This window comes from Bubalus bubalis, chromosome 9, assembly GCF_019923935.1.
Source record: "Bubalus bubalis isolate 160015118507 breed Murrah chromosome 9, NDDB_SH_1, whole genome shotgun sequence".
In the NCBI taxonomy this organism is placed as follows: Eukaryota; Metazoa; Chordata; class Mammalia; order Artiodactyla; family Bovidae; genus Bubalus; species Bubalus bubalis.
The window spans coordinates 103,726,737-103,739,328 of NC_059165.1; the positions used below are offsets into that span (position 1 = coordinate 103,726,737).

Here is a 12,592-nt window from a genome sequence, read left to right on the forward strand (position 1 = left end):
TGTGGCAACACGGGACACACACAACTGTCACTCGTCCCACACGGGACACACACAACTGTCACTCGTCCCACACAACACGGGACACCCACAACTGTCACTCGTCCCACACAGCACGGGACACCCACAACTGTCACTCATCCCACACAACACGGGACACACACAACTGTCACTCGTCCCACACAACACGGGACACCCACAACTGTCACTCATCCCACACAACACGGGACACACACAACTGTCACTCGTCCCACACAACACGGGACACCCACAACTGTCACTCGTCCCACACAACACGGGACACCCACAACTGTCACTCGTCCCACACAACACGGGACACCCACAACTGTCACTCGTCCCACACAACACGGGACACCCACAACTGTCACTCATCCCACACAACACGGGACACCCACAACTGTCACTCGTCCCACACAACACGGGACACACACAACTGTCACTCGTCCCACACAACACGGGACACACACAACTGTCACTCGTCCCACACAACACGGGACACCCACAACTGTCACTCGTCCCACACAGCACGGGACACCCACAACTGTCACTCGTCCCACACAACACGGGATACCCACAACTGTCACTCATCCCACACAACACTGGACACACACACAACTGTCACTCATCCCACACAGCACAGGACACACACAACTGTCACTCGTCCCACACAACAAGGGACACACACACAACTGTCACTCCTCCCACACGGGACACACACCACTGTCACTCGCCCCACACAACACAGGACACACCCACAACTGTCACTCATCCCACACAACACAGGACACCCACAACTGCCTCTCATCCTACACAACACGACACCCACACAACCGCCAGACTTCTGAAAGTCGTACTACGGGAGAGCTATGGCTGCGGAGGTGCCCTCCTTGTCACCTTGGCTGCTCCCTTCCTGCCCCCTGAACCCAGCAAAGAAGCTGAACTGGGGGAAGAGAGAAAGAGGCTGTCCAGAGCTTCACCTTTCACACCCATCATCACTCGGAAACTTTTTATTTGCTGAAAAAGGTTGCTTTTCACCAAGGCACAAGAGAAACACCCGGCCCCCTCTGGTGGGATGAGGTGACCTAACTTCTTGGGCCACGACCCACAGGGCCACGCAAGCGGCGTGCCAGCCAGGAGCCCTGCAGACTCCAGCCCACTCACTCTGGCTCAAGCACACGCGAGGAGAAGGCAAACCCCACAGATCAAAGCCGTGCCAAGCAGCACAGCCCCGGCAAGATAAAATCTGAGGTCCCCACCATCACAACGTTGAGATTTTCCACTAAAAATATTTACTGAATTTTAAGACAAATTTGCTGAATGCATTGAAGGGAGCAGGATGAGGTTTGGTTCTGAACTGTTGAGAAAAGCTGAACAAATATTTACTATCATCCACCAGGCACCCCCACGCCTGATGAGCTTGTCTCACCCTCTGCAAGGTGCCAGGGGTGGTCAGAGGTAGCGAGCCCAGGGGGTGTGGGGTCACTGCCCGGTCAGAGGGAGAAGGTGAGAAGGGGAAAGTGTCACCATACTTCTGGGGTCCTCAAAGGACAGATTCCTTTAGGACTGAAAAACACTTTTTAAGAGGTTTCCACAGAGGACTCCAAAGACATTCGTAAGAAACCTGGCGGGGGCTGCTTTGGTTCTGTGGCAAACACGGGGAGGGGGGTACGTGACTTATCAATGAGTTTACAAACCATAAATCAGCCTTCACAACAAATATAATACAGCCTGGCAGGTCTCACAATTTGTTTTTTTTTAAATTATATTTGTTTTTTGATTTGCGCCTGCAACACTCTGCTGAGTCAGCTGTGTGCTGGCCTTACACGTCCCCTTGAGGGGCCTTTTGGGGTGCCTGGGGGGGACAGGGAGATGCTAGCTACAGCCAGGTGGGGGGAGCCCTGGGGCCGCAGTGGCCCAGCCTTGGTTCCTCCCTACCGAGCGGCGCCCGTGCAGCCAGGACGCCACCTCGGCACGGGCAGAGAGGCGCCATGCCCACATTTAACAAAGTCCCCAGGGTGCCGTGCGGCAGGTCTGGAGAGGTGAGAAAGCACTCGTGTGTGCTGGAGTCAGGGGCGGGGGGCAGAGCCCACTGGGAGCCTTCTCAGCATGGGGGCAGCGAGAAGGGAGAGAGAGCCTGGAGTGGGGGGCCCGCCCGCCCCCACGCTCCTGAGGGCTGGTGCCCAGCACCCACTCACACACACACATGCTGCTTCTCAGCTGACAGTGGCGGCAGGAGCGGGGTTGACTCAGTGCTTTGAATGCGAGGAGTGAAGAGCTGGGGGGTCATATTCACCCCATCAGAAAAGCCAGCACCTCATGGGGAACGTCTCCCTGGGCACCCCCACCTTGCTGTAGGTGGAACCAAGGGGCTGGGGGAGGTACACAGGGCCTCTGCCGTGGGCGAGGGGGGTGCCAGGGCCAAGGTGGTAGCTGCTGTCTGTTCACACCTACACACAGACGCCAGACTGGGGAGTCCAGGCTCTTGCACCCCACCTCAAGACCTTGCTATAAGCCCCCCCAGACCCTGGCAGGCTGAGCCCCGACTCCTCTGCTCCAGGCCCCCCAAGTCTGGGCGCTTGCACCCCACTACACAACAGGTGACAAGAGTGTCATTCAACTCCCACTCGATCCACCACGCGATTCTGGGTGCAGGAGGGTGGGCGTGGGCTAAGGTAGGCAAACGCTTCTATTTTCAAACTCGGGCCGACTTTGCAAAACAGAAATTCACCCCAGAGAACAATTCGTCTCCAGGCGTTTCACACCTTAAGAAGCTGAGAGGAAAGTGACTTTTTCCCTGGCCAGCAGCCGGCTCACGAGCACTGTGGTCAGGGGCCCTGCCCAGTCCCGGCATGGGCGCTCCTGATAGGCGGCGGGGCAGGGCAGCCCACGGGAAAAGGAGGGCTCCACCAGGCTGGGTGCCTGAGGTTCCCTGCAGCTCCCCGACCCTGGAGCACCCCAACCCTGGCTGGCTGGCAACTGCCGCATTTTTCCACATTCGAGCTGGCGGTGAACTGCATTTGTCCTGTTCTAGAACTATCACATGTACCCACTGAATTATCTCTCTGAAATCATCGTGGGAACGGAATTCAAGTAGTTAAGTTCAAGGCCGAGGTGCTAACCGCTACGGCTCAACTGGAGAAGCCATTTTCAGAGTGGATCCTGCGCGATAAACAAGGGGTTGGGATCCACAGGGGCACTGCTTAACTGCCCTGGTTTCACGCCACCCTGCCTGGCCTCTCAGAGCCGGGCACACACCCCAGCTGGCGCCACAGAGGGGCCCGAGGCTTCCTCTGCAGCCGGCTCCTGGGTGGCAGCTCCCAGGACAGCCAAGCTGACCACCAGGCGGATAGGCCGGCCCCGAGGGTGGGCGGACACCAGAAAGGCGCCAGAAGAAAGATGCCGCGTTCTGTGACCCTGTTCTGTTACCGCGTGGGGTCAGTCACAGATGTGGGAGGGGACTCGGGTTCCAGGGGAGAAATGATGATTTATTCATCTTTTTCAGAATCACTTGAATCAAACAGGACCCTAGTTATTAAATAGCATCCCGTTGTCTGGTGTGGGTTGGAAGGATACTGAGCAGGGGGAGGGGGCAGAAAGACACCACCGGAGTGTGCGTGGCTTTATTCTGCAGGTGAAAAGGTCATTAGCTGTAATAATAATTAAACCGGGGAGAGGTTAAAGGTGACTGGCTGGTTAGCGGTGAAGGCACGCTAGCTGGTGTCACCCAGGCGCTGCAGGAACCGCAATGTGGGGCTGCGCTTACAGGAAGTGGCAAGGGTGGGGCCCGGGGCACAGGATCCCGCTATCTGTCGCCGCAGGCGCGAGGGCCCAATCACTGACACCCACACAGCCATTTCCTGCACTTGAAAAAAAAAATCTGTTTCTCCCTTTGCAAATCAACAACTTTTACCTAGAAACTCTTCGGCGGTGAGTTCTGACTGATCTCGATCTCCGGTCCGTTGCAGAGAGCACACCGCTGTTTACCTGGGGGAGGTGTACCAGCGCTAATTCTAACTGACAGGTTTCGGCGGCTGCCAGAGCGGTCTGTTTTGCATCTGCCTAGAAGAAACCAAGTCTCTACCCAAACAGACACCTGCTTGTTACTGCATACCTTGATAGACCTTTCTAGAAAACACCTCTGGGCTCAGAGAACTCAGTGCCAACTCCAGAGCGCCATGCACTGCCCCAGAGGGTGATTCTCAAAGGTTCTCGAGCAAAGCTTTCTGGCCTGGGTCAGAGCAGATGGCTGGCCCGAGGGCTGCTCCAGTCACGTGCCTCGGATGCCAGAACTCTTTCCCAGAGAACCCTGGTGAGGCTCCCGGCTGGCGGGATCCCCATCGTGACTACACAGGCTGACGCTGTGTGTTGATCTCATGTCAACTAATCTTTCATCAAACTTAAAGATGCAACCAAAACTCAGCTCCCACAGGCTGTGAACACTGCAGCCTCTGGGGCATAAGGCTGGCACCCCCAAAGCCAGGAGTTAACTCAGACCCAAACATCCACCTGGTCCCACACGAGCGACGACAGCTGAGCTTTGCCAGAGAGGACCCTGGAGCCCTCTTTGAAGTGCAACTACCCACGCTATTTTTATTCGGCTGCAAAGATTTCTGCTAAACTGCCAACTCATGGGGGAAAAGGATCCCTTGAGAACTCCCTGTACGCATATGACAGCCTCGGGCCCAGCCTGTCTTTCCCCGGGGAAGGAGGGCCCTGAGTCCTGGTCCCTGTACCCCAGGGCTGGGTTGGTGGGTACACACCACACTCGTCACGATGCTCATCAGCTGTGCAAGGCACTTACCAGAGAGGCCACACGCTAGGCCACAGGTGCGCCCGAGTTCAGGTGGGGAAACAGGATCGGCAAGGTTAAGACACTTGCCCAGAGCCCCTCCGGGAAACGGAAGCAGCCAGAACGTGCAACCAGTCTGATCAAGCATCCTCTTGGGATGCTAGCAGGACAGGGGACCCAGATGCCAGAGGGAGGCAGCATCAGACTCGCCCCTCCTGGCCTCACACGTCGGAGCTGACTCCAGACACAAAGACCTGGTAGGGTTCCAGAAGCTCTGGGTCCCCTCCAGGCGAGCCTCGAGTGGGCGTATGCTCAATCAGATCCATTTCCCATACAGAGTGGTGAAGGTGAGCCTGCTCCTTCCTCATGGTTTCTGGAGTGTGGGTATGAAGCTGTGTACGTAAGAAAAGCCACAGTCACCCGGCTGGCTGGACTGTTTGCTCACCTACCTCCATGAAGGAAGGGGTCACGGCTCCGCCGCCAAGGCCACCCGGCCTTGGGAGCAGGGGACTCGCCTCAGCCCTTCCCTGCTCACCCTCCCCGGACCAACACCCCCGACACGTCAGGTGGCCCTTGAGCATGACAACGCGGCACATTCACGCGCTGGCCACGTGACCCCTCCAAGCATGAAAGGGCTGGATCAGCAAGAAGTGCAGAAAAGCATGTTCCATGATGCCCTCACTCGCCAACTGCTGGACTCTGATTCCTCACAAAGACAACCACCACCACCCGTGGACATCCCCTTGGCTGCTTCCCATCTCAGGAGCCAAGAGAGAGAGAGCTGAGCCTGAACACTTCTGTAACAAACATTCCAAGCGGGATTTTCTGACTCTCATCTGCTGACCTGTCTTCCTAATAAGCAGACAACGGCCAGGTGGCTCCAATTGAAGAGGCCTTGCTCCCTGTGACGTAGACGGGGGAGAAGAGGGCCGTGCACACGGCCGGGCTCCAATCCCCCAATTGGGGAAGGAGCCTGGAGAGGACAAGTCCATGCCCGCCACCAACACCCACCCTGCTCAATGACACCTGCTGGGTCGGGCGGCCCTCGCAGGGCGTCGACGCAGCCGGCAGTCTCCGGTTGTTACAGGTTAGTGTGGAATCACAGCAGAAGCACCGCTGGAAGTGCTCTCACAGCACCCGCCACACAGCGTGTACCTACCACCCAGCAACGTGTACAGCGCGGGGGTTTCCTGTTCAGCCACTGCTTCTAGGTAAGAGAATCAGACGAAAGATGTTTAGGCCTCATGCGGGCACAGTGTGGCCGCTCACAGGTGCAAACTGCACACAGGCTGACTGCTGTCCAGAGCACCCAAAGCTCATGGCGTGATTCCCAATACAGCTTGGGGGCGTGGGGGAGTGGGAGGCCTGGGAGGGGGTGGGGGTCACCGGGTGTAGGGCTGGCCCCGCTGCCCACCCTTGCTGCGTGACCTCGGGCGCCCACATGAACCTCTCTCACTTCCCTCTCCAGTTCTGCTAAGACAGCATCATGGTGCCTGTCCGGTCTTGCGGGTCTTGCCAGAATCTGGTGGGCTTATAGTCATGACCTTGCACCCTGAGGGTCATGATGTGAAGAGGATACTTGGGGCACCTGGCACCTTGCCAGCTGTGGCTCAGCAAGGGTGCAGCAGGCCAAAGCCACGACAAGCAGAGGTGGCCTGAGACCCCCGGGTTACACGCCCAGACTTCCCCCGACATGGATAGGGCTCTGAAAAGCCTGAGCCCTGGAGCCAGCCCCCAGGAGCTGAGCTGCGGCTCCAGCGGGCTCTGCTTTCCAAGTCCATGGCACAGTGAGAGCAGAAGCCGCAGTGGGTGGGGAGACTCACTGAGGGAGACACAAGGGGAGGTGCCAGCCGAGGGCGACTTCAAAGGCACCCTCGCGATGGTTCAGGGAAGGGGAGGAGGCTGAGATGAATGTTTCCAAGAAACCCTGAGAACAAAGCTTGGTGCCTGCCGCAGCCAGCGAAGGGAGCAAGCAGCTCCTCCACGAGGCCCAACAGATGCCGAGCTGCCGGGCGTGTGTGTGCGTGTGTGCATGTACATTCACGTGTGCAGTGTGTGCACAGGCGCATGCAGGCACTGTGTGAGAGCATGTGCATGCACACGTACAGTGTGTGACCGAGTGCACAGGTTTGCTATGGCTCCCGTCTTTCTGATAGAGAAGGCCCAACGCCACTGCATCAGGAGACCAGCCAGTGTCCCCCGAGGGTCACAGCCTCTAAGGTGTAAGCGGCCTCTCGCAGATGCAGGGAATTCCTTCACAGTTCTTGCTTCCCCCTCAACTCCCCACCCCGTTTCAGGGTAAATGCCTTTGAAGCATGGTTTATAGAAAATCTGTCATAAATTCACCCCGCCCACGGGGGGTGCTTTCTCTCGTGTCCCATCCACAAGAAGGCCAAACTGGGCACTGCGGGCAGAGGGCCTGTCCTCCTGAGACAAGGCCCTGCCAGCAGGTGACAGGAGCGGGGAGGGTGCATTTTTAAACGGCTTCCCCTCTGTGCGGTTCTAGTGACGGGTGTAGGAAGGCTGGCCATCCTTGAACTCATGACCCCCTGTACCTAGTGACCTCAGGGTGTGGGCAGAGGCCCTGGGGGCTGACTGCGGGGGCAGGGCGCACTCAGGTGGGAAGGAGAGTGTCACCTTCCAACAGAAAGGACCAGGAGAGGAGGCCGTGAGCAGAAGGCACGACCGCAGGAAGGCACAGTTCTTCTATGAGCTACAGTCTAGGGATAGCACAGGAGATTCTGCTGGGGGACCAGAGCAGACCATGAAGGGGGAACAGACTAATGATTGGGAAACCACAGTGAATCCTTCTGCCACTGGGAGCAACAGCTTCCTGCTTTTAAGTCTCATAACCTGGCCTGTTGAACTATCGCCATCACTCAAGAGAGGTACCCCGTATGAGCTAACCATCCTCAGCACCCTCAGAGGGCTCAATCCTGTGAGAAGCCAGCAACATCCCATAACCAGGAGAAGGAAGGGCTGCAGGAAGCCCCCTGTTCAGAGCTATCTGCCTAGATGCTGGGGCAGGAGCAGAGGGCAAGGGAGCCCCAAGCCATGTGCCTCCTCTCATGTTAAACATGACCAAGGAAGAGCCCCACCCCTCCCCAAGTCCTGAACCAATGTGGAGGCGCAGGATGGATGAAGCGGCTTCAGCCACTGCTTCCGCCGCCCCCAGCCCTGGGCCCTTCCTGAGCCAACCTGGGAAAGAGCTCGGTAGGGGTGGGGAGGACGGAGGGGCCATGACTACATGCTGAGCCAGGGGCCACGCAGCAGCTCTGCCAACCGCCAGGAGGGTTCTTAGCCCCCGGCCTCTGAAGACCACTCTGGAGCCCCACACAGAGCCCAGAGCCCAGGGGCCCACAGGACGAGGCGAGGACAGGAGGGACCGGAGGCGCTTCCAGGCACATGGGGTGTGCAGAGCCATGTGATGGGCAGAGGGGAGCCCCTCTGGCTCCGAACACGGACCCTCTGGGCTGGTGAGCAGAGGGGCCCGCCGTCCCCCACCGCCCAGCGACGGTGGGCAGGCAGCTTCGAGAGAAGGAAGCGTACTGACCGCTCGGCGGTTTAGGCCGCGGAGGAGCAGGTTTCTTCGGAGGCACAGCGGGAGTGTCCTGTTTACTTTTAAAGGGGTCATCTGAGAATCCTGCCCCTCCAAAGGAGGAGGTGAAAGGCCCAGAAGTTGGGGGCTGCAAGAGAGGACACGAAAAGAGAGGCAGAAACAATCATTAACATGGAGGCAGGGACGCCCACTGAGCCCTCCACGCTGTGCGGCACTGCCCCCGCTCGGCCCGAGGGCTGCTCGCCAGCCCCCTGCTTTCCTCCACCCTCAACAGACGGCGTCCTCTCGCCCACGAGGGGCAGCTGGCAGACACAAGGAGCAAGCGGGAACACCCAGCGCCTTGATGGTCTGATGTCATGCGGCGCGGCGTGGGGGTGGGGAGCTGTTCCCTGCCACCCGCCTGGGGGTATCGGGGCTTCCTGCTCACACTTCAGAGACGTGCCCCACCCCTCTCCCTTCGGTCAGCATCAGGCACTCGGTCAGAGCGGCACCAGACCCTCTCTGTGCCGCTGAGCTGCCCCCCCAGGGACTCAAGCGGGAGCCCACCCCACCCACACTGGCACAGCCACCGCCGCCTCTCATGGGCTCTTGTCGCCTCTGGCCTGGACCCTCCACGGGCTTCCTCCAGCCCTAGTCTCACCCACGCCCCGCTCCCCCCAGACATCTACCATCTCACACCCAAATCGGAGCACGTCACACCAGCCACAGAGAGACGCCTGGAGGGATGGATGGGCAGGAAGGCAGGCGGGAAGGTAAACACGGCAGGCGGGCAGGGAGGCAGGAAGACGGGCAGGCAGGAGCGCGGCCAGGCCCTGAAGCTTAAAGGCAACTCCCTGTACTCCTCAAGGCACACTGGGCCTTCCTCATAGCCCCCCAACCCCCTCACTGCGCAATGCTTTGGCCTCACCCCTGCAGTGGACCCTCTCTTGGCAATTCTCTGATGCCTGGAGCCCCGGGTGCCCCATCCCTAGGCCTCCATACACACAGGGTCCCTGATTGGGGGCGCTCGGCCCTTCCCATCCACCGAGCCCGTGTTCCTTCTCAGAGACGGGCTGGAGCTCACTGCCGCCCCCAGACCCCTCCCTGCCACACCTTCCTGGACCGGCTCAGATGTCCTAGGGGGAGCTGCCGGGACACAGCTTATCACGCAGGGGTCGGGCAGCCAGGACCCTCCTGTCTTAACTGAGTGGCCTGAAAGGCAAGAGGCACCGATAGGGCGCCCACCTGCCCGCGGCGGGCAAGGACTCGTCTATATGGGCTCCCTCTCCTGAAACCCCAGCACAGCGCTCGGCACGACAAACCTCCTCTGACGGACAGATGAGTGCAGAGGACCAGTGGCGCCCCGAAGGGAGCTCGCTCACTCTATGGGTGGGGGATCGTGTTCACTCACGCAGAAAAGAACTAGGGAAAAGTAGAGAGGAGATTCAGAGCTGTTGGACACAAAGGGAAGTAGTGGACACTGGAGTGAAAGCGCTGATATGATCCTCAAAAGAGCAAAGGAGAGGAGATGCACGGGGGGCAGGGGAGACTACACACGGTGGGCATGCAGCGGGCGCGAGGAGGGGCGCTTGCAATGCTCTCCCCAGTGCGGGGGGAGGGGCCGGTCGAGGGACAGGAGAGCCCACTTTGGGGACTTCCCGAGGCACCTGGTTCCCACGTGTGGATGGAGCAGTGGGGAGAAGGGCGGGCATCAGTCACGGGGTTGTGGTCACGGGGACACGGATGCGGCCACCCCTGTCCCTCGTACCTAGTCCCAGATACTTGTTTCAGGTGGGAGAGAAGCGGCTGGTCCACAGAGATAAGGAGGGGGCCCGGAGACAGCGGCAGCACCCTCAGCCAGGACCGCTGGGCACCCCAGTTCCTCCCCCAGAACCTCAGAAGGCCCCAGGGTAGGAGACGTCCAGTCTGTGCTGGTCTCAGCACATCGTCCCACCAGCCTGGGGACAGCGTCCTCTGGCCACCCCTTCCATCTCACAGGCAGGGAAGCTAAGGAACTGGGAGGAGACATGGCCTGCTGACAGCGCAGCACCTCAGGGTGGGACCTGGAGGCCCCGCTCCCGGCTCCGTGCCTCTGTTTCCTCTTCTGTGAAATGACCATCATGACTGGCCCGCGCTCGCAGGGCTGCGCGAGAAGTCGAAAGGGAATGCATAAGCGGCTCCACCCGGCGCCCGAACCACATCAGCAGAGACAGCGCAAGCAGCATCATGCCAAGGATGTGGACGTGACTAGGATTCCCCTGGATGCCCGCAAGACTCTGCAAATGCCCGCTGGCCACCAACACTGTGTTTCTGCTGCTTCCTGTCATCCACAGAGCCCTTCCCAGACTGAGCGAGCCGGAGAGCCAAGGTGCAGCGTGCACCTGCAGCTCAGCTCTGAAGTGAGTGGGTTAGGGCCTGCTGTTCGGGAAAGAAGACGGAGCAGCCGCTGAGGAGATGAGAGCGCGCGGCTGCTTCTGCTTTTGCTGTTCCCAGGACACGCCCCGGGTTGACAGCTCTCTCCACGCTTGCCACAACCTGAGACGAGCAGGCGAGAACCAAAATCAATTTCTTGGCAAACAGGGGGCGTGACAAGCTCCCAAGGCCCCTGCATGGACCCGTTCTTGTCCCGGGAGCTGGGTATGCGCCAGCTCTGGGGAAGGGGTGCAGAGGGACACCTGGGAGCCTCTGGGTGCAGACCCCCTGCCCCCGCCCCCAGAGCTGCATGGCGCATGGTGAGGCCCTCATCCACCCGGCCTGTGCACCACACCTGAGGGCGAGCTGCACTGAGCCTCCTGGCTGGCTGGGCACACCGTGGGCCAAGCCGACCCTCCACACCCCCATCTGTCTAAACCCACTGCGTGGCTGATGGACCTGCTCCAGGGAGAAAGAGTTCGTCCACAGCAGGGAGTTTTATCACTTCTGACACCAAAAAGCCTGCGTCATTTCCGAATCCTGACTTTCATGACTTGAAGTTTCCCAAGAAGCCTCCTCTGGGACCTGACTGGTTCCTACTCAGGCTGCAGCTTCAGGGAAAGTTGCTATTTTTAGAAGGGTTTCAGTAAAGCCGGTAGGGGCTCTCTGGCTGGGCTATAGTGAAGTGTGCTCCAAAAACAGAAAAAAAAAAAAAAAAGGAAAACGCACAGACAAAAAAGCTACTATATAAGACACAGCTCTAAAAGGTTTACAGTTTAAAAAACTGACTTAAAACAAATGACTCTCAACTTAAAAAAAAAAAGCCCTAAATAGAAATGCATGCTTGAAAAACAACTGAAAATGAGCTGACAAAGGGCAGTCAAGTATTTCATAGCTGGCTTTTTTAAAAAAAATCCTAGGGTAGGAGGGGTGAAATAATTAAGTTGGAGTCTTGTTTTTATTCTCAGATGCTTTCTGAGATCTATTTCGGGGAAAGTGTTCTTAACGCAAGGTAATATTGCCTAGAAAAACCGCCTCAGGTACAAGGGGACCTCAACTAAGGGTGCAAGCCGGGAGAAACTCCCAGAGGAGTCCAGGGAATCGGACTGCTGGCTGGCACTCTCTCCTCCAGCACTGCCGGGCAGAGGGGACACACTCCAGCTTTGGGTGAAGTTAAGGAAGGGCACCAGCCTGCACGGCCTCCCCACCCCACTCAGGTGGAGAAGAGACAGCGATGTTCAAAACACACACACACACACACACCCCCAAGCAGTTAAAAAAAACACCTTCTTGCCACTTTACTTTCATTTCCTTCGGCATTTTATTTATACACACAATGTTGTTCTTGAAAAACAGAAAGGGAACCAAAAGGGAAAAACAGAGACCTATAAGGTTAGGGCGCTGAACTGAGCTGGGCAAGCGGCATGAGATCAGGAGCTGATGGGATCGTGGAAACAAAACAACGGAGAACTGGACAAACTTTCCACGTCCCCAGCCAGCCCTGTCCCGCCCAGTGCCACCAACAGGAAGGGGCACTGGCTCTGAAGTCACAAGTGCACGTGTGTGTGGCCTGATCCGGGACACGAGATCAAGGAGAGGGAAAGCGGAATAAAAGAGGGAAAACGCAACTGTAGGTTAGAACAGGCGCCAAGAGGGAAGGACCAGGCTCTGAACTGCCTGGCTCGGGGTCGCCTCTGCAGCTGGCAGACACAGGTGGGTGCTGCCTGGAGGCGGCGGCTCAGGCCCCGCCAGGTGGCCACTCCACACAGCCTCCAGTGCTCCCACACAGCCTCCAGTGCTCCCACACAGCCTCCAGTGCTCCCTGGTGCAGAGGG

The 12,592-nt window shown here is 58.4% G+C and overlaps 1 protein-coding gene across 9 annotated transcripts in view; it reads right to left on the bottom strand.

Moving 5' to 3' along the window:
- Positions 1-12,592, bottom strand: part of EPS15L1 (epidermal growth factor receptor pathway substrate 15 like 1) — a 107,033-nt gene that overhangs the window by 12,738 nt on the left and 81,703 nt on the right. For 4 of the 9 annotated variants that reach the window (XM_045166755.1, XM_025293753.3, XM_025293759.3 and 1 more), the window contains 2 exons: positions 8,361-8,493; positions 5,967-6,014 (listed from right to left, as the gene is read on the bottom strand). The exons of 3 other annotated variants lie outside the window; for them this stretch is intronic. In XM_045166755.1, coding sequence (XP_045022690.1) covers positions 5,967-6,014; positions 8,361-8,493 — 181 coding nt within the window. The remainder of the gene's footprint in view (positions 1-5,966; positions 6,015-8,360; positions 8,494-12,592) is intronic. 2 more of the 9 variants (XM_045166754.1, XM_045166758.1) reach the window with 1 other exon arrangement.